The following is a 20,788-nucleotide window of genomic DNA, read 5'->3' on the forward strand; positions in this document are numbered from 1 at the left end:
AAACCCTTGACCTCAAGTAATACCCCACCTTGGCCTCCCAAAATGTTGGGATTACAGGTGTGAGCCACTGCGACTGGTCAATGTACTTTTCCAATGTACAATCTGTAAATCTTTGAAGTCTCCTTAACGACTTTTTTTTTTTTTTTTTCCAGACAGGAGAGAGCGAGAGAGAGGAGAGAGAGAGAGACAGAGAGACACATACGGGGTCTCACTACGTTGCCCAAACTGGATCTGAACTCCAGGGACTCAAGTGATCCCCCAGACTTAACGTCCCGAGTAGCTGGGACTACAGGTGTGTGCCACTGGGCCCAGGTTTCTCCTTAACTTCTGAATTTACTTGAACTAAATTCTAATTCCTATTATTCTAAGCTACTACTTATTCTATATCCTCCACAGCTCACTTAATTGATAAGAAAGTTTTAACAACTGCTCATCAATCTCCGTAACAGCATATTCAGCTTTCTGCCAAACCCAACCAGGTCACAGATTCTTTTCCTTCTAGAAATTTTGGCTTAATGTTCTACTTTTAGGTCTATGATCCATTTCTTTTTCTTGATATAGGGTCTTGCTGTGTCGCCCAGGCTGGAGTGTAGTGGTGCAATCTTGGCTTGCTGCAACCGCCCTCTCCCGGGTTTCAAGCGGTTCTTGTGCCTTAGCCTCGTAAGTACCTGGGACTACAGGCGCCCACCACCACGCCCAGCTAATTTTTATATTTTCAGTAGAGATGGGGTTTTGCAATGTTCGGCAGGTTGGTCTTGAACTCCTGGCCTCAAGTGATCTGCTCGCCTTGGCCTCCCAAAGTATTGGGATTACAGGCGTGAGCCACCGTGCCTGGTCGTATGATCCATTTTGGGTTTTTATAGAAGGCACAAGGAATGGATGAAAGATTTTTGTTTTTGCAACATATTCGGTATCACTTATCGAAAACTTTTTCTTCATTGAATGGCCTTGCACTGTCAAAAATCAATTATATTTGTGCAGGTATATTTTTGGGCTATTCTGTTCGCACACGTCTATCCTTTTGCCAACTATATGTTACCGCATCTATATTGAGTCCAAATCAGGTAGCGACTCCTCCAATTTCTTCCTATTACAAAATTGTTATGGCATAATTTGCCTTACCACATAAATTTTACTAGAGAGAAGGTCTCACTATGTTGCCCGGGCTGGCCTGGAACCCCTGGGCTCCAGTGATCCTCCCATCTTATCCTCCTGAGTAGCTGGGACTATAGGTGAACGCCACCACACCCAGCATTCCACATATATTTTATAGAAGCAGCTTGTGGGTATTTACAAAAAAGCCTATTGGGATTGACTGGAAATGCATTGACCCTCTAGACCAAATTGGTGAAACTCAGATTTATTCTTCCAGTCCATGAACCATGGCATCTCCATTTATCTAGGTCTTATTTTTTCTGTCAGTTTATTTTGCAGCGTCAGCATATACGTATTGCACATAGTTGTTTGTCCCTTGGTATCCATGGGGGTTGGTTCCAGGATTCCACCCTCCCTTGCAAATACGCAAACCCTCAGATGCTCAAGTCCCTAAAGTGATGTAGTGTTTGCATATAATCTCTGGACATCATCTTGTATACTTTGTCATCTCCAGATTGGTCCTATCTAGTACAGTAAGTGCTATGTAGATAGTTGTTACACTGTAGTTTAGGGAACAAGAAAAATCTGTACATACTCAGTACAGACCCAACCATTGTAAGCCTAACACTTTTGGTCTGCAGTTGACTGAATGCACAGATGTGAAAACCCAGATACAGGGGACTGACTATATTTTCTCAGTTATACTTAAGCATTTCTCTGGGTAAAGAGGTAGTGAGTGGTGTGCTCAGCTTCAAGTGTCTGCTTTTCCCAACTTAGATCTTTGATTTCATCAGTGGTTTGTAGTTCCCAGTGTGAATTCTGTTCATACTGTTAGATGTACTATTGGGGTATGTTCAGTTTTGGGGGTATGTTCAGTTTTACATCTGAGAACAATTGTAGGAGGTGATAATTACTGATATATTTGGACATATTACGGACATCTCCCCTCTTCCCAACTGATTATCTTGGTTCTCCATTTAGGGTGTGAAATCTGAAAGCATGGTAGAACAGTATCTAGAACAGATGAAGGGGCTCTGAATTAACCTGGGCTTCACAGCAATGTATTGAGAAATGTCTGACTGCTTCACAGTATGAATTACGTGAGCAAAACGCTCCGATTCCTATGCGCACAGATACTACTAAGGACATACCACACACACATTTGGAGTTCCAGTGGGTTTTTATTGAGATAAATTAACAAAAACCAAGATTTTACCATATTTTTTGAACCTTATAAACTCAGCAGACTCTGGTCCATATATGTGTACATACAACATAACACATCCCAACAAAAACAGAGCCCCACTGGAACATCTGCCAATTAAGAGAAAGCCAATTTTCCCTTCCCCCGATGTTTCAGAAATTTTGAGTTCCCACTGTTCACTTCTCAGTGGAACTGGTCCCTTGTGGCTAGGGACATTGGAATTCTCTACCATTTTTACTGAACAAAAAATAATTTTTTTCCTTTGTTTCAAAAAAGGGAACAGTGACTTTGTTTTCTCCAGGCACCCCTTTCCCCACAACCAATGGTTAAAACACAGCAGCCTGTATCTTAATAACCCAGCCCTACCCCCTCCCTTGCCCAGCATTGTCTGCTGGAGAATTTAAATACACTTCTGTTGGAATCTGTCAGCTGTGGAGGGGCAGAGTCCAGGTGCCAGGCTAGCTCCCTCTGACCTCATGAACTGTGACAACCTTCGGACACTTAACTCTTTACTCCAAAGATGAGTTTTTAGATCAGAAAGGAGAGTAGATTTTCTTTGGGAGTTTTAAAAAACTATCTTTAGAGATATAATGTACAACTACTATCTCACAGAAGTCCACTCAAGTTCACCAAAAAGATGACTTACTTCAGCTCTCATGAAGCCAATAATTTTGATAAAGGTATTTGGCAAGAAAATGATTCCACAATAACAAATTTAAAGATACCAAGAACGTTGAAAAAATAGCAAATTAAAATAACATGGCTTAATTCCCAAGAACTTAATTTCATTTTTTGTTACTCATCTAGAAGGTCAGGAGTGTGGCTAAAGGCAATTTCTGATGAGGTTATGAGCTTCCAAAGTGTTTCTAAATCCTTAGTGCAGACACCCTCCCTTTTGGGGCAAAGTACCCTCCCTCCCACCCCTATTTAAAAAAAAAAAACAAAAAACAAAAATTAAAAAATTAAATGTAATCAGAATGAGATGTTTTGATTCCAACAATTTACACTCAAGGCTTTGTGCTGAGTTGTCGTTTGAACCAAGCATGATGGTATCAAGCACAAAGCACGTGGCAAAGGAAAGATGCTCCCATCTCATTCTGAAAACAAATACTGATAACCAAGCCCACCCTCCAACCCTTTGGGGCCAACCCATTTTATGCTGCTGGGACCAACTTGAAACAATTTAGAGGTATATTTAGGTTTCCCTCTCCCTTACTTCTGTGAAAGATCATTTTAGAATAAATGTATTCCATTCCTATGGGAAAGGCAAAACAGTATTTATCCCCATCAGAATATATGGGGAAAGAAAAAACATAGGCCTAGAGGTAGCAAGGTGTGTAACAGTCCATAGCCCATTACACAACTATACAACCAAAGGCTAAACCATGAGTTCGATGTAGTTTTAACATTAAAAATAGGGGGTAGTTCTCATCCAAATGAGCCACTGGAAAATATTGTTACTTTAAAAAAATACATATCCAATATTGGAAAGAATGTGAAAACAACTTCCAACAGTAACAATGCTCCTTATTATGAGGGCCCAAAAAAAGAAAACAAACAAAAATAAAAAAAAAAAGACCAGGCTTTGACCTAGTCCTTAGAGCATCTTTCCATTGAACAATTCCTATTCAAGAGTCAAGCACCAAAACTGGACAGCTGCCTCTACAAGACCTTGTCCAGTAATGGTGTCCCAGATAGTTTAAGTGCCACTCCTCATTAGAGGCTATACTTCAGTAATACTTTCAATTTTAAGTCTGTGCTTTAAGAGGGACCCACAGGCATGTGGCACCAGGCAGTCTCAAGGTGGCAAAGGAGACTGCACTTTTTGTTTCGTCACCCACATGTTCTCTAGCGAGATACAGAATTGCATTTATACTCTTTTCTTCTATATGAATGATCCCTCTTATCTCGCAAGAGGTGGGGTAGAAAGAGAGCTGCATCGGTACGAGGGCAAAATTTTTTTGGTCAAAAGTTGACACCTTTTAAATTCCCTCTCCCACCCTTCCCTGGAAAAAAATTTACTTCCTTAATTAGGTTTTCTATTTAGTAACCAACATTAACTGGACAGAACATATGAGGCTTGGGTTCCAAATAGATGAGCTTGCTCTTTTTTGGGTTTGTACCGTGCAGCTCTTGCTACAGTTGTTAAGGAGTTAGGGCTATGTCCCATCAGGAGGCATCTGTAGGATTTTGATCTCCAAGGAATTGTGGGTGAGTCACAAATCGTTTGCTCAGAAATAGGCAGAGTCAAAAAAGCAACTTCAAGTAATTGATTTCTTTGTCCAAAAGAGTTAAAACATTAAAGTGTGTGCAGGACTTATTTTGTAATATTTTAGGGTTTTGAAAAACAAAATATTTTTTGGAAATCAACTTTTTTAAATTTTGTTTTTTCCACCCTTTCCCGATGCCTCCTGATTGACCTAGTACACTGGGTTAAAAGGGAATTAAAAACATTAAAAAAAAAAAAAATTCACTGGTTTTGATTCATCTCACTCCTTTTGCCTGGAGATCAGGCCAAACATCAAGCATGTTGGGAGGGGCACAATTTAAAGCAACACTATTGACTGTAAAGCATTTGCCAGCAATTTACAGTGCAAAATGACAGATAACAATTCTTGTCACAACGCAAGAGAATGGCAAGCAGCTTTCTGTAGCATGAAAGTTAACAGCTCTCAGGTTGCCCATTCCTGCAAAAGTTTATGTATCGAAGTGGGCAGAGGGCAACACATTTACACACTACAGGAAATGATCCACAGAAAATTAAGCTCCAGAACTGCTAACGTTACCAAAGCTGGTACTGGCTAATATTCTGAAATGCAAATCTGTGCTTTATATATATACTGCTCAATGACACTGCCACTCAATAGAATTCCCACACTGCAAGGTAGATTAATCTTTGCCCCCTGTTGCAGAGCTTGAAATATTCCTCAAACTTTTAGAGAGGGGGAAGAAGCAAAATCAGAGCTTCTCAAAATAAATCTTGAATTATCAATGTTTTGAAGCTTCCTTGCTCTCTGGGAAACCTACTCCAAAGGTACTAGATGAGACAGTGTGGCAGCAAACAGTACATCCCAGATTTCTGGGCCCCTTTACTAACACAGGGTACCACAGATATCTGCTCTCTACAGCAAGAGGCCAAAGTACTTTCTAGAGTTTAGTGTTGCGTAAAACTGAGCCCCTCTCATCTTTAGCTGCTCCCATAATCACTCTAATCCCCTTAATCCCAGCAACCTTCATCCAAAAAAAAATATATATATATGTATATATATATATATATATATATATGAACCCAGAAAAAAAACTTATTTACAAAGTTTATACAAGTATACACACCCAATTTTCTATGGGACACGCTTTGCCACAGAGGAAAGAGGGTCAAGGCTCTGACATGTCTACACATCAAGTGCCATACTGCTACTGGAGGCGTATGTAAACCAGTCTTTAGTGTCTGCTATAGAGCACAAAGGCTTGTCATATGGCTCCTGCAATGATAGACTGCTCTTTCCTTTGGGAGCGATGATGTTTTATCTACTCAGCCCAGAAGAAACTTTTACTTGGGATTTTTTTTTTAAATACATGTATTTACAGTGCGGATGAACTGCAGTTGCATATCAACTCCTCCACAGGAAAAAAAAAAAAAAAAGGTGTTTAACATTACTAGTAAGTTTCAACTTCTAGCCCTGGGCTTGAGTACTGGGTAGAAAGGGAAGAGACTTCAACTTGAAACCAAAATGAAAAGACAACATTTTTAAAAAGAAAAAGAAAAAAAGGAAAGAAAGAGTTACTATTGTTGATTCCTCGGGCTGTGTCTAAAAGATGATATTCTGAATGGTCTCATAGCATAAGGCACTTCGCACAAATAAGTAATAAGCTCTTCAGGCTTAAAAAACGGATGAGTAATCAGGGAGAAGTTGAAATGCACTCGAGAGTCAGCTGTTGGAGAATTTTGAAATCATAGACAAGCTTGTGTGTTCATTAAGATTCTTCTCTTCTCTTTTTAGGGTTTCTCCCCTTCTCTTCTTTCTTTTCCTTCCTTGTCCCCTTTCCCCAGAAAACATTTTTTAAAAACCAGCAGTTAGTGCAACTAATGTTCAGTCAGCACACAGTGCAAACAAGTGGAACAAAAAAGGTATATTCCTTCTTTTCAGCCTTTTTCTCTTCACCAGTTAAAAAAAGAAAAAATGTCTGAGCTCTTTTAAGTCTTCGTAGTTCCAAAATAAAAGATGAAAAACCCACAAAGAGAAGAGCATTCCCCCCAAAACGATGTGTCACAGATCCAAACGAGCCTTTTGTAGTTTGTCAAAGCCTACAGAAAAAGGGAATATAAAATTAACATTTGAAAGCAACACAAACTAGGATACATAGGTTTTCACAATTCTCATCCCAAATGCTCTTTTCTAGTAGTTTCTACTGACCCTGTGCCTACTACAGAATCTACTGGTTATAGGATTAAATAATTTCTGGTAGGCAACTCTGAGACAGATTGGGGGCCTGAATGAATGTGAATGTTCTGACAGCAGGCAACCCTCACTCATAACAATTAAATCAGGGGGAAAAAATTACACCTTAAACAAACTGAATACTCTGCCCAAGTACTAGCAAACATTGGCTAGTTTTATGCTTGTCCAGGGGTTTGTGTTTGATGTTTAACTTAAAGAAAAAAGAGTAAAGAGCAATTCAAAAATTATTTAAGTAACAATTGATTGGGTGAGGTGGCTCCTGCCTGTAATCTCAGCACTCTGGGGAGGCTGAGGTGGGCAGATCACCTGAGGTCAGGAGTTTGAGAGCAGCCTGGTCGACATGGTGAAACCCTGTCTCTATTTAAAAAAGAAACAAAAATTTTCAGTAATATTAGGTTACTTAAATAGGTAAGATGTTCACCTATAATTTGGAAACTATCCTTTGTCAAATCAGATTTTCTTTAGGAAATACTGTAACAACCTATCTTGCTTAAAGCTGAGCCTTGTTTCGTGCATTTCTAACTAGAGCCCAATAGTCATCAAAAGATGATAGAGGCTAGGTGTGGTGGCTCACACCTATAATCCCAGCACTTTGGGAGGCCAAGTTGGGAGGATCACTTGAACCTAGGAGTTTGAGACCAGCCGGGGCAACACAGTGAGACCCCATCTTAATAAAAATAAGATGGAGAATAGGTTGTCCAGGAAATCAAGGGTGGGTATTTTATTTATTTATGCATTTGACAGAGTTTTACCCTTATTGCCTAGGAAATCAGAGTGGGTTATTTATTTACTTATGAGGCGGACTTTTGCTCTTACTGCCCAGGCTGGAGTGCAATGGCCTGACTTTGGCTCACTGCAACCTCTGCCTCCCAAGTTCAAGAGATTCTCCTCCCTCAGCCTCCTGAGTAGCTGGGATTACAGGTGCCCACCACTATGCGTGGCTAATTTTATGTATCTTTAGTGGACACAGGGTTTCACCAGGTTGGCCAGGCTGGTCTTGAAGTCCTGACCTCAGGTAACCCACCCACCTCAGCCTCCCAAAGTGCTGGGATTACAGGCGTGAGCTACTGAGCCCAGCCTGAGTGGCTTTTTTTTTTTTTTGAGATGGAGTCTAGCTCTGTCACCCAGACTGGAGTGCAGTGGCGTGATCTTGACTCACTGTAACTTCCACCTCTTGGGTTCAAGTGATTTTCCTGCCTCAGCCTCCTGAGTAGCGGGGACTATAGGTGTGTGCCATCAAGCCTGGCTAATTTTTGTATTTTTAGTAGAGACAGGGTTTCACCATGTTGGCTAGGATGGTCTTGATCTCTTGACCTCGTGATCCACCCACCTCAGCCTCCCAAAGTACTGGGATTACAGGTGTGAGCCACTGCACCCGGCCCAGAGTGGGTATTTTAAAAAGACAGCCATCCTCATAATCTGATTAAACATTTGGTAATAAGGTTATTATGGATAGTTTTACCAGAGTTACTAACGTACTTCCTAGAAATTAAGAATAAATGCTAAAAACATTTTACGTTTTCAGAAATGTAAATACTTTCATATTCAAAACTGCTGGCAGAGTGTGGGGACTCATGCCTGTAATCCCAGCACTTAGGAGGCCAAGGCGGGTAGATCACTTGAGGTCAAGAGTTCGAGATCAGTCTGGCCAATATGGTGAAACTCCATCTCTACTAAAACGTACAAAAATTAGCTGGGCATTGTGGAGCATGCCTGTAATTCCAGCTACTTGGGAAGCTGAGGCACACCAGAATCGCTTGAACCCAGGAGGCAGAGGTTGCAGTGAGCCGTGATTGTGCCACTGTACCCCAGCCTGGGCAACAGAGCAAGACTGTCTCAAAAAACAAAAACAACAAACCGCCCCCCGCCACTGCCGAAAAAGGCCAGGCACAGTGGTTTGAGCCTGTAATTCCAACACTTTGGGAGGCCAAGGCAGGAGGATTGCTGAAGTTCAGGAGTTCTAGACCAGCCTGGGCAACAAAACAAGACTTGTCTCTACCAAAAATTTAAAATACTAGCCAGGTGTGGTGGCATGTGCCTACAGTTCCAGCTGCTCAGGAGCCCAGCAGAACTAGGCTGCAGTGAGCTATGATTGCACCACTGCACTCCAGCTTGGATGACAGCAAGACCCTGTCTCAAAAAGAAAAACAAACTGCTGAAAAAGATTCTTTTTTGCTTTCATTATTTGAGGTCTCTGAATTTCAGTACTGCTAACCTACCACATTACTCAGGAAGCTGCATTCAAGAACAACATTTACAGATTCTCTAACGAGACTACAACCTCCCACAAGAGATATTCACTGTCATTCATGCTAGTTGGTATTTTTACCCTTTATTGCTATTATATATGGTGTGACATCAAATTTCCCCCAGGAAAGATTTTTATTTCCTGCATTTAAAGGTTCCTCTTAGCTATTCTGTCAGGGACGTACATGCTTGTTAAGGTTTCTCATCTTCTACAGGCTCGCTGTGGTATTCTGCCACATACAGGCTCTTATCAATGTTGCTTGGAATAGGTTTAATTTCTGTTCCCAGCTGCTCTTCAATACTTTTCAGGTTGAAGCGATCATCATATGTGATCAAGTTGATGGCTAAGCCAAGATGACCAAAGCGACCTAAAAAATAATTGTTTAAAAATTTTAATGAATAAAATATGAAAATCAATGCAAATTGTGCAAGTCAAGCAGTGGCAAAACCACACAGGATTGATAAGTCTGTTCAGTGCCACTCTTAGTATGCAAAACAACTTCTTAATGGTCTTCAAACACAGGTTTCCCTACAACTTCAGGTTTTGCAGCCCAAAGTAGCACTTTATTTTACCTTTCTCAAATGACAAAATGGCTACTCATCTGTGTCAAAAATTGTCATAAAATATACACTAAACAGTCACAGACCATACCATCTAATGAGTGAAGTTCTCATTTGTTAATTTCATCTCAAATTAAGCAAAGTTATTTTAACTTTTCTTAATAAATGTTACAGAAGAATTAGAAATTAGTCTTAAATACCAAACAACTGAATTAGTGTTAATTCACTGTTCTCATAGCTACTGTACTCTATTTCACAAAGGAACAAAATTTAGTCATTACGCATCTCAAGAAAGCACTTCTACCAAGAATATCACGTCTTTTTTCCTCACCTGATCTTCCAATACGATGGAGATAGGTCTCGGCCAGCTTTGGGAAATCAAAGTTTATTACCACATTCACAGCTTGTATATCAATACCTCGGGTAAACAGATCTTAAAAAAAAAAAAAGATAATTTTCATTTTATCTTTCAATTTAGAAATGTCTCTCAGTACAATACTCTCTAACACACACAGCATAACCTAAGTTTATTAATTTAATTCAGTTATTCAAATGCATTTGCATATTACTGGCATTACCTTTCATAATCACATTATCATAAATAACTTTCTGCTCACAAATTACTTTTTTCCAGTAATTGTAAGCAAGTTTTAAAAAATGTGTCTAAAAGAGGCTGGGTGCACTCAAGCCTGTAATCCCAGCACTTTGGGAGGCCGAGGTCAGTGGATCACCTGAGGTCAGGAATTCGAGACCAGCCTGACCAAAATGAAGAAACCCGTCTCTACTAATAACAAAAAAGTTAGCCGGGTGTGGTGGCGGGTGCCTGTAATCCCAGCTACTCAGGAGGCTCAGGCAGGAGAATCACTTGAACCTGGGAGGCGGAGGTTGTGGCGAGCCGAGATTGCACCATTGCACTCCAGTCTAGGCAACAAGAGTAAAACTCTGTCTCAAAAAAATAAATAAAAAAAAGACTGATATTCAAAGTCCTCCAGGCAGGGCTTGGTGGCTCACACCTGTAATCCCAGCACTTTGGGGAGGCAGAGGTGGGTGGATCACTTGAGGTTAGGAGTTGGAGATTAGCCTGGCCAACATGGTGAAACACTCCCTCTACTAAAAATACAAAATTTAGCTGGGCACGGTGGTGTGCGCCTGTAGTCTCAGCTCCTCGGGAGGCTGAGGCATGAGAATCACCTGAACCTGGGAGGCGGAAGCTGCAGTGAGCCAAGATCATGCCACTGGACTCCAGTTTGGGTAACAAGAGCGAAACTCCGTCTTAGCAACAAGAACAACAACAACAACAAAGTCCTCCATGCTATGCTTTGTCCTAATTTACTTCCCTAACACATCTGTTTTTCTTCTCTATCAAACTTATCTTCTTTAGCCATCTGACCATCAGTCCCCTAAAACTTAATCCATGTGTTTGAAACTTATCTAGCCTAGAAAGCCAATTAAAATCCCATCTCTTCTCAAACCACCTCAGCCAATTATATTACTCTGATATGAACACTTGGGATTACTTACTATATACATACTTTCCATTTGCAAGTCACCTTTACTGCCTTGTGGATCTAGTCCAGTGAATGATTTTGTAAACAGTTTTACTACAATATAGCCATGCCCATTTGTTTATGTATTGTCTAGGCTACTTCTGAGCTACAATAGCAAAACTCAGTATCTGTAATAAAGACCAATTAATGTGCAAAGTCTAAAAAATTTACTATCTGGCACTTTATAGGAAAAGTATGTGGGTGTTTCCTTAGACTCCTAATGTTTACCTTTTTATCTCTCCAATTAAACCACACTCCCCCGAAGGGGTGGTATTTTATATATGCCCTTCAGTATTGGTCCTTCAAGAACTTATCCGAAGAAACCTTGCAAGCAAGTAATGATTTTTAAAAGCCCAACTGTTGGACGCGGTGGCTCACACCTGTAATCCCAGCACTTTGGGAGGCCGAGGCAGGCGGATCACCTGAGGTCAGGAGTTCAAGACCAGCCTGGCCAACATGGTGAAACCCCCGTCTCTACCAAAAATTAGCTGGGTGTGGCAGCGGGCGCCTACAATCCCAGCTACTTGGGAGGCTGAGGCAGGAGAATCACTTGAACCCAGGTGGTGGAAGTTTCAGTGAGCTGAGATTGTGCCACTGCACTACAGTCTGGGTGACACAAACTCCATCTCAAAAAAAAAAAAAAAAAAAAAAGAGGAGGTATGAGTGCCAGAATAAGTCTTCTGAAGATTCAGATATGGAACCCAATATCAGCAGCTAACAAGAGTTCATTTTCAACTTTGGAAATCCTAGAAGTAGTGGTAGGGTGTGCTGGACTATGTCACAGGTTGCACTGTGTAATATGAACAGATAAAGCAAAAAAGAACTTGGGAGAAAAACACTGGGTAAAGGAAATACAAAAATACTTACCAGTGCAAACAAGATTGCGGCATAAGCCATTTCGGAAATCATGAAATACACGATTTCGATGTTCCTAGGAGAAAGCAATTTATTCCATTTGATTAGCACTCATATACAGCCCCAAATTTCCCATGATTATTTCTCCTAGTCGATTGGTTCTACCCAAAATCTGTTTATAAGTGATCCATGACATTAAGCTGCTTTCAAAACCAAGTAAGTTATTGATCTCTTCATCTACAGAAACTGTTTACTTATGAAATTTCATAATGTAGTTAACAAAAAGTCATTTTGCTAGTTTTAAATTATTTTTTGCTAAATCAAATTCTGAAATGTAGACATTGCATCTTTCTCTAAAGGCAAACAGTAAAGAAAAAAGAAAAATCAGCCAGCCGAGGGGCCATATTTAAAAATCCAGAGCACTGCTGTCCAGTAGAAATTTCTGTAATAAAGGAAATGGTTGTGTCTGTACTTCCACTTCCAATACAGTATCCAGCAGCAACACGTGCCTGACTAAGCACTTGAAATGTGGCTGTGATTGAGAAACTGACTTTATTTTAATTTTAAGTGATTTAAATGGCCACATGTGGCTAGTGGTTACTGGATTAAACAGAGAATTAAACATGGGAATGAAGGGAAGAATACAATTTTACATTTGTATTATGCCTGACAGCTTACAAAGTACTCATTTAAACTTAATTTTCTTAAACTCATTTATCTTAATTTTCCTAACTACCTTGTAAGTTATAAATATGTACTATTATCTCGATTTTATTGCTAGAAAATGAACCTTAGGGAGGTCAAAATGAAATGTCCTTTGGCTACTAAGGAACGGTTTATTCTTAAACTCAGGACATTTAAAAGAACATTAAAACAAAATAAAATAAGAGATTTCTCGTTAAATTTGTGCAAGTTCTAGTTTTATACTCACCTGCCTCATTTTAGCATGAATATAGAAGCAAGAATAACCCAGTTGAGAAATCTTCTTGGCTAGTAATTCAACTCGCTGAGAGGAGTTACAGAAAATGATCGACTGGTTTATCTGAAGCTGAGCACAGAAAAAATAAGTATGAGAAAAATAAAAATCTTCATTTGGTTTGCCAAATCTTGAAAACACTAACCAGCAAACAAGAAACATTAACATGGTCTAAAACTTAGAATCTCACGATATGAGAGAGACAGTAAATTCTAAGTACTTTAATAGATGGAATATAATAATATCTAAGATTTATTGTATTAGAGTATGTTTCTTAAGGGCCACATAACTGTCAACAAGAGTAATACAATTGATTATCTGATTCCAAGTAGTTATGTTTTTCCATTTAAGAATACCTTTGTGTGTGTGTGTGTGAGAGAGAGAGAGAAATGGAGTTTCACTCTTGTTGCCCAGGCTGGAGTGCAATGGTACAATCTCAGCTCAATGCACCTCCACCTCCTGGGTTCAAGTGATTCTCCAGCCTCAGCCTCCTGAGGAGCTGGGATTACAGGCACCCACCACCACGCCTGGCTAATTTTTGTATTTTCAGTAGAGACAGAGTTTTAGCATGTTGGTCAGGCTGGTCTCGAACTCCTGACCTCAGGTGATCGGCCCACCTCGGCTTCCCAAAGTGCTGGGATTACAGGTGTGAGCCACCGTGCCCAGCCAAGAATATCTTCTTTAATATACTCACAACCAATGCCACTAGCACTGGGCAGCACTTCAGCACCATGAGTAGGGACCAATTAAAACCGTGAAATCAGCAACAAAAACTTGAAAAATATGGCACAGTGAAAAGGACGCTTGTTCACAGTATGTGAGCTAAACAAGAGGATAGAGCATTGTCTTCTTCAACCTCAGCTGGGAATGTGTGTGTCAGGTGACTTAGACTCTTTGCCACACTATACACGTCCACAAATGACTGCTAAACTGCCTAGAGTATTAATTCTGCAGTTAAAAATAAATTCTAGTGACTAAGCAAATTCACAAATACAGAATATGTGAAAAATGAGTATTAACCCTAGTAAAGGTCTAAGTATTTCAGAAACTATTCAAAAGTGTATCTGTGACTTAATCATTTAGTATCAACTTTAGGTCAACAACTAAAACTGCCTTTTAGGAAACACTATGAATTTTTTAAAAATCTTTTTTTTCCTTCCCGAGATGGAGTCTTGCTCTGTCGCCCAGAGCTGGAGTGCAATGGTGTGATCTTGGCTCACTGCAACTTCTGCCTCCTGGGTTCAAGCAATTCTCCTGCCTCAGCCACCCAAGTAGCTGGGATTACGGGCATGCGCCACCACGCCCAGCTAGTTTTTTTGTTTTTTTGTAGTAGAGACGGGGTTTCACCATGTTGGCCAGGCTGGTCTCCAACTCCTGACCTCATGATCCGCCTGCCTCAGCCTCCCAAAATGCTGGGATTAGAGGCATAAGCCACCATGCCAAGCCAGAAACACTATGAACTTTTATACAGTGAAGATGGTGGGAAAACTGATGAAATAATCTGTTTTACTGGGACTCGAGAGATAATATTCAACAACAGAAGCCTACTTCTTACCCTGGAGAAAAGTGTGTTGAGGCAGTGTACTTTTTGGCGCTCAGTTACATACGCGTAGTACTGGGTTACTCCCTTCAGAGTTAGTTCCTCCATCAGGTTAATCTCATAGGGTTTCTGCAAATGGGAATTCTGGGGGAGGGAAAAAAAAAAAAGATGGTTCTTCTTCTTAAATGAAATGAGAGTTCATCTCAAATTCAAAATATACCCTATAGGTTTCTGTCTAATCAACTCTTGCTATAAGGGATGCAACTCTCTTCAAAACAAAATATATGATCTGTCATTGCAGAATCTTCCCCCCGCCGCCCTGAGATGGAGTCTTGCTATCACCTAGGCTGGAGTGTAGTGGCACCATCTCCACTCACTGCAACCTCCACCTCCTGGGTTCAAGTGCTTCTCCTGCCTCAGCCTCCCAAGTAGCTGGGATTACAGGCACGTGCTGCCACAACAGACTTATTTTTGTATTTTTAGTACAGACAGGGTTTCACCATGTTGCCCAGGATGGTCTCGAACTCCTGACCTTATGATCTGCCCGCCTTGGCTCCCCAAAGTGCTGGGATTACAGGCCTGAGCCACCATGCAAGACTCGATAGAAATAAATTAAGATGCCGGGCACGGTGGCTCAAGCCTGTAATCCCAGCACTTTGGGAGGCCGAGACGGGCGGATCACGAGGTCAGGAGATCGAGACCATCCTGGCTAACACGGTGAAACCCCGTCTCTACTAAAAAATACAAAAAACTAGCCGGGTGAGGTGGCGGGCGCCTGTAGTCCCAGCTACCTGGGAGGCTGAGGCAGGAGAATGGCGTGAACCCGGGAGGCGGAGCTTGCAGTGAGCTGAGATCCGGCCACAGCACTCCAGCCTGGGTGACAGAGCGAGACTCCGTCTCAAAAAAAAAGAAATAAATTAAGATATAAGATCTCAAAAATGCAGCTAAGTTACTACAGGTTGAGTATTCCTTATCCAAAATGCTTAGGAACAAAAGTGTTTCAGGTTTTAAACTTTTTCTAATTTTGGAATATGCGCATTACACTTAGTGACTGAGCATCCTTAATTTGAAAATTCAAAATCAAAAGAACATTTCCTTTTAGCATCATGTTTGTGGCTCAAAAGGTTTCAAATTCTGCAGTATTTTGGATTTCAGTTTACGATACTCAAGCTCTATTTTGTATATAGAATACTGGAATCAATTCAGCTAGCACCAATGGCTATGTCATCATGACACCAAAAACTAAGTGAAAGATGAGGAATTTAATTAATTACTATTACAACCTTCTTAAAAAGTCAGTTAATTTATGTAAAACAAATCTTTAATTGATCAAATGAAGAAAGAGCCAAAGGCTTGAAATAATTAGTATAAAGTATTTTCACAGATAGGAAGATGTAATTACAAATAAAAACATACTCATAGGTCACAGGATGGCACTGATTCCAAGTACAGATTTACACTCACCATGAACTTCTGTACACTAAGAGGGAAAGTAGCGGAATATAGTAAAATCTGCCTGTTTTTAGGTAGCGTGAGAATAATATCCTCCATTATCTGCACAAAATCCTGTGACAGCAACTTATCTGCCTGCAGTAGAAAGAAAAGACAATTTTAAAAACAATAAAATAATGTCTAAGGTCTTTGGTTAATACATGGTCAAATAATAAGGCATCATCCAACAAAAGCATCCATGAAATGTTCCTGGTGGAAAACAATAAATTCTCTCCAACACTGCAGAGTCAAATACGCATAAGAGGGCAGAATCTATGATCCCCATCTTCTAGGGGAAAGAAAAATGCTACACTACACAGATAAACCTCCCCCTTTCTGTAACAGAATTTAATTAATTAATTTTTAGAGATAGCATTTCACTCTGTCACCCAGGATGGAATGCAGTGGCATAATCACAGCTTACTGCATGCAGCCTGAACCTCCTGGGCTCAAGTAATCATCTTGCCTCAGCCTACTGACCTACTGAGTAGCTAGGACTACAGGCACATACCACCACGCCCAGCTCAACAGAATTTTAATGTGATGATTCTCATTAAAGAGGTAGTATGCTGTATGTGTTTAAAAGTACAGGTTCTGGCTGGGCGCAGTGGCTCACGCCTGTAATCCCGGCACTTTGGGAGACCTAGGCAGGAGGATCACGAGGCCAAGAGTTCGAGACCAGCCTGACAAACATGCTGAAAAACCCCATCTCTACTAAATATACAAAAATTAGCAAGGTGTGGTGGATCACACCTGTAATCCCAGCTACTCGGGAGGCTGGGGCAGAATAATTGCTTGAACCTGGGAGGTGGAGGTTGCAGTGAGCGGAGATCACACCACTGCACTCCAGCCTGGGCAACAAAGCAAGACTCTGTCTCAAAAAAAAAAATACAGGTTCTGGAGCTAAACTGCCAGGTTGAAATCTTGCCTCCTTCATTTCTTAGCTGTGTGGGAATGTTACAGAACTACTCTGTACTTCGGTTTCCACAACTGTAAAATTGTAAAACTAAAATTTGGATGTTTCCATAATGTGGTAACTGCTTTACAGGGATTTAGAAAAAACGTGGCTAAGGTCAGGTGTAGTGGCTCACACCTGTAATCCCAGCACACTGGGAGGCTGAGGCGGGCAGAACACTGAGGTCAGGAGTTCAAGACCAGCCTGACCAACATGGAGAAACCCTGTCTCTACTAAAAATACAAAATTAGCTGGGCATGGTGGCACATGCCTGTAATCCGAGCTACTCGGGAGGCTGAGGCAGGAGAATTGCTTGAACGAGGTTGAGGTTGAGGTTGAGATTGCGGTGAGCCGAGGTCGTGCCACTGCACTCCAACCTGGGCAAAGAGACTCCGTCTCAAAAAAAACCAAACCAAACCAAAACAAAAACACAAAAAGGAAAAACTTGGCTTTCAAGTTATGCAGCCACTCCTCTTCTTAAAAATTAAACCTAAACTCTGGCACCTGTAAGAAAAAGACAAAAGCTGAATTCCTACAAATGCCTAGCTACTGCATCTGAAGTATAAAACATACTTTATAAGCAAATTAAAATTTGGATGTCTACATACTATCATAACTACTTGACAGGATACCTACCTTATAGGTTTCTTGTAAAAATTAAATGAAAAAAAAAAAAGTACAGCACTTAGTGCTAGTACCCAGTGACTAATAAATGTTATCTCTCATTACTTAAAGATAAAAGCCTGATTTGAATTAAATGTTACCTAAAACACAAACCAGGCCGGGTGTGGTGGCTCACGCCTGCAATCCCAGCACTTTGGGAGGCCAAGGTGGGAGGACCACCTGAGGTTAGGAGTCCAAGACCAGCCTGGCCAACATGGCGAAAACCCACCTCTACTAAAAATACAAAAATTAGCCAAGCGTGGGTAGTACACATCTGTAATCTCAGCTACTCAGGAGGCTGAGGCATGAGGATCACTTGAAGCCAGGAGGCAGAGGTTGTAGTGAGCCGAGATCACGCCACTGCACTCCAGTTTGGGTGACAGAGTGAGTCTGTCTCAAAAAAATAGTAATAATAATGAAACACAAACCAAATGTGAAAATAACCTCGTGTCAAAACATTAACACTGATACACTACAGATCCTCCTTGACTTACAATGGGATTATGTTCTGATAAATTCATCCTAAGTTGAAAATATTACCCAAACCTACTGAACATCATCGCTTAGCCTAGCCTCCTTGAAACATGCTCCACTTAGCTTATAGTTGGACAAAATCACTTGACAACACCGTATACTGTACAGTATCGGCTGTCTGCCCTCAATGATCATGTGGCTGACTGGGAGCTGCAGTTTGCTGCTGATGCCCAGCATCATGGGAATATCATATCGCATATTACTAACCAGGAAAAATATTAATCTTAAAAATTCAAAGTACGGTTTCTAATGAAAGGTTATCACTTCCACTGAAAAACCGTAGTGAACCATCATAAGTCAGGGACCATCTGTATACGTACAAAACATGGCTAGATCCTAGGACGACAGATTTTAATAAGTTTTTAAAAGGCATTTATAACATGGTGAGATAATACGTCTAACAGAGATTAATAACCAAACAGTACAAAGCAGTATGCACAAAAATGAGACAATATATATTATATGCTTTTAAAAATTAATCGCCAAGTAGAAAGAGATGTAGAATAAATTTGGCTTTGAGGTTATTCACTCCTCTTCTAAAAAATTAAAATAAAACCTAATCTCTGCTATCTCTAAGAAAAAGACAAAAAGGAGAATTCCAATGAATGCCTATAATCTACTCCCTCTAACGGGTAAAACACATTTTATAAGCAAATTAATTTAAACTGATTGCTTATGTGTTTATTAGATCATAAACATAAGCAGCTTTTACTTCATTCACTGGCAGTTATAAGCAAAGCACAGAAAAGTACAGAATAGTATAATGCCAAATGAAGAGATATTACCTCATCCAACACTATCATCTGGACATGATCAACCTTTGCTACTCCTTTCTTAATAAGATCCAGGATTCTCCCAGGGGTAGCAATCACCACGTGCACTATGCAAGATTTAGAAAACATATATTCTCATTAATTTTAATTTGGGCAAAAAGGATACTGTAAACGTTTATCATATTACAGTCCTGAGCTGCTTAATGATAATTCTGAGAAAGGCATTGCTATGTGATGGTACAACCTACTCCATTGTATAGCTCCATTATAATCTTTTTTTTTTTTTTTTTTTTAAAAAGGAGTCTCACTCTGTCGCCCAGGCTGGAGTGCAGTGGCCGGATCTCAGCTCACTGCAAGTTCCGCCTCCCGGGTTCACGCCATTCTCCTGCCTCAGCCTCCCAAGTGGCTGGGATTACAAGCGCCCGCCACCTCGCCCGGCTAGTTTTTTTGTATTTTTTTAGTAGAGACGGGGTTTCACTGTGTTCGCCAGGATGGTCTCGATCTCCTGACCTCGTGATCCGCCCGTCTCGGCCTCCCAAAGTGCTGGGATTACAGGCTTGAGCCACCGCGCCCGGCCCAGCTCCATTATAATCTTATGGGAACACCGACATACATGCGGTCCGTCACTGACCAAAACATTGTTATGCAGCACATGACTATCTTTTATCAGAAACACTAGGCCGGGCACAGTGGCTCATCCATGTAATTCCAGCACTTTGGGAGGCCCAGGTGTGTGGATCACATGAGGTCAGGAGTTCGAGACCAGCCTGGCCAACATGGTGAAACCCTGTCTCTACTAAAAATACAAAAATTAGCTGGCTGTGGTGGTGGGAGCCTATAATCCCAGCTACTTGGGAGGCTAAGGCAGGAGAATCGCTTGAACCCAGGAGGCAGAGGTTGCAGTGAGCCAAGACCACGCCACTGCACTCCAGCCTGGGCAACACAGTAAGACTGTGCCTCAAATTAAAAAAAAGAAAGAAAAAAGAAACACATTGTGTTATAGAGGTGGGAATAACACAAAAAGGTCCAAAGATGTGTTTTAGGATAAAGACTTCCATTTCACCGCAGGATGCTTAAAAAATACTTTTCACCTCTACACTGGGTGGGGTACAGCTTCCCAAATCACCTGCTTCCAACAGGAGGCATACTTTCTTGTTTTAGGATAATTCCCAATTAATAACAGAAAGCACACCAGACTTCTGACATAAAAGCAATGCCTCTAATCTGGAACGGTGAACCGAGTATTGTTAAAAGGATCAAACAAGGTAACAATTTTTAAAAAACCTATGCAATACAAAGAATATTATCACATAATTACATATAGTATTCTAACTAAAATTTTAGATATAATTTTATGAGTGATCTCATTCTTGCTGTTTTGTTACCTTTTTCCACTCAGCAATGTATCATGAAAATCTTCATGAAAATGAATACAGATCAACTTCACTCCTTAATGACTATGTAGAATACTATTCAGACTATACTTTAATGTATTTATTTAGCCAATCTCCTTCTAAGTTGGTCCAATTTTTCGGCACGACAGACCACCCCACAGTAAACAACTTTGTACATACAGCCCTGCATTTGCCCAACTTTTTTCTTCAGGAAAGATTTTTAAAAATGTAATTTATAATTTTAAAGTAAGACCGCCAAATTGCTCATGATAGAGATACAAGTTGACACCCCCACGTTTACAACATATCCTATTTCTCCACAAACTCACATTATCGTCTACTACTACTTTTAGCTTTACCAATTAAACAGGTAAAATTACTATAAACTTGCTGTTTTAGAATTACTAATAAAGTCAAATATTGTTTTCAGGCCGGGCGCAGTGGCTCAAGCCTGTAATCCCAGCACTTTGGGAGGCCGAGACGGGCGGATCAC

The 20,788-nt window shown here is 40.6% G+C and overlaps 1 protein-coding gene across 1 annotated transcript in view; it reads right to left on the reverse strand.

The window, feature by feature from the left end:
* Nucleotides 1-5,847: 5,847 nt before the first annotated feature.
* DDX6 (DEAD (Asp-Glu-Ala-Asp) box helicase 6) overlaps nt 5,848-20,788 on the reverse strand; it is a 43,764-nt gene continuing 28,823 nt past the window's right edge. Inside the window, exons 5-12 of the mRNA XM_011927043.1 lie at nt 18,914-19,035; nt 15,950-16,072; nt 14,501-14,629; nt 12,901-13,017; nt 11,982-12,045; nt 9,899-10,000; nt 9,192-9,374; nt 5,848-6,605 (exon numbers count right to left, since the gene is read on the reverse strand). Coding sequence (XP_011782433.1) covers nt 9,199-9,374; nt 9,899-10,000; nt 11,982-12,045; nt 12,901-13,017; nt 14,501-14,629; nt 15,950-16,072; nt 18,914-19,035 — 833 coding nt within the window. The 3' untranslated portion in view covers nt 5,848-6,605; nt 9,192-9,198. The remainder of the gene's footprint in view (nt 6,606-9,191; nt 9,375-9,898; nt 10,001-11,981; nt 12,046-12,900; nt 13,018-14,500; nt 14,630-15,949; nt 16,073-18,913; nt 19,036-20,788) is intronic.

Source organism: Colobus angolensis, unplaced genomic scaffold (assembly GCF_000951035.1).
Source record: "Colobus angolensis palliatus isolate OR3802 unplaced genomic scaffold, Cang.pa_1.0 Scaffold7, whole genome shotgun sequence".
Lineage (NCBI taxonomy): Eukaryota > Metazoa > Chordata > Mammalia > Primates > Cercopithecidae > Colobus > Colobus angolensis.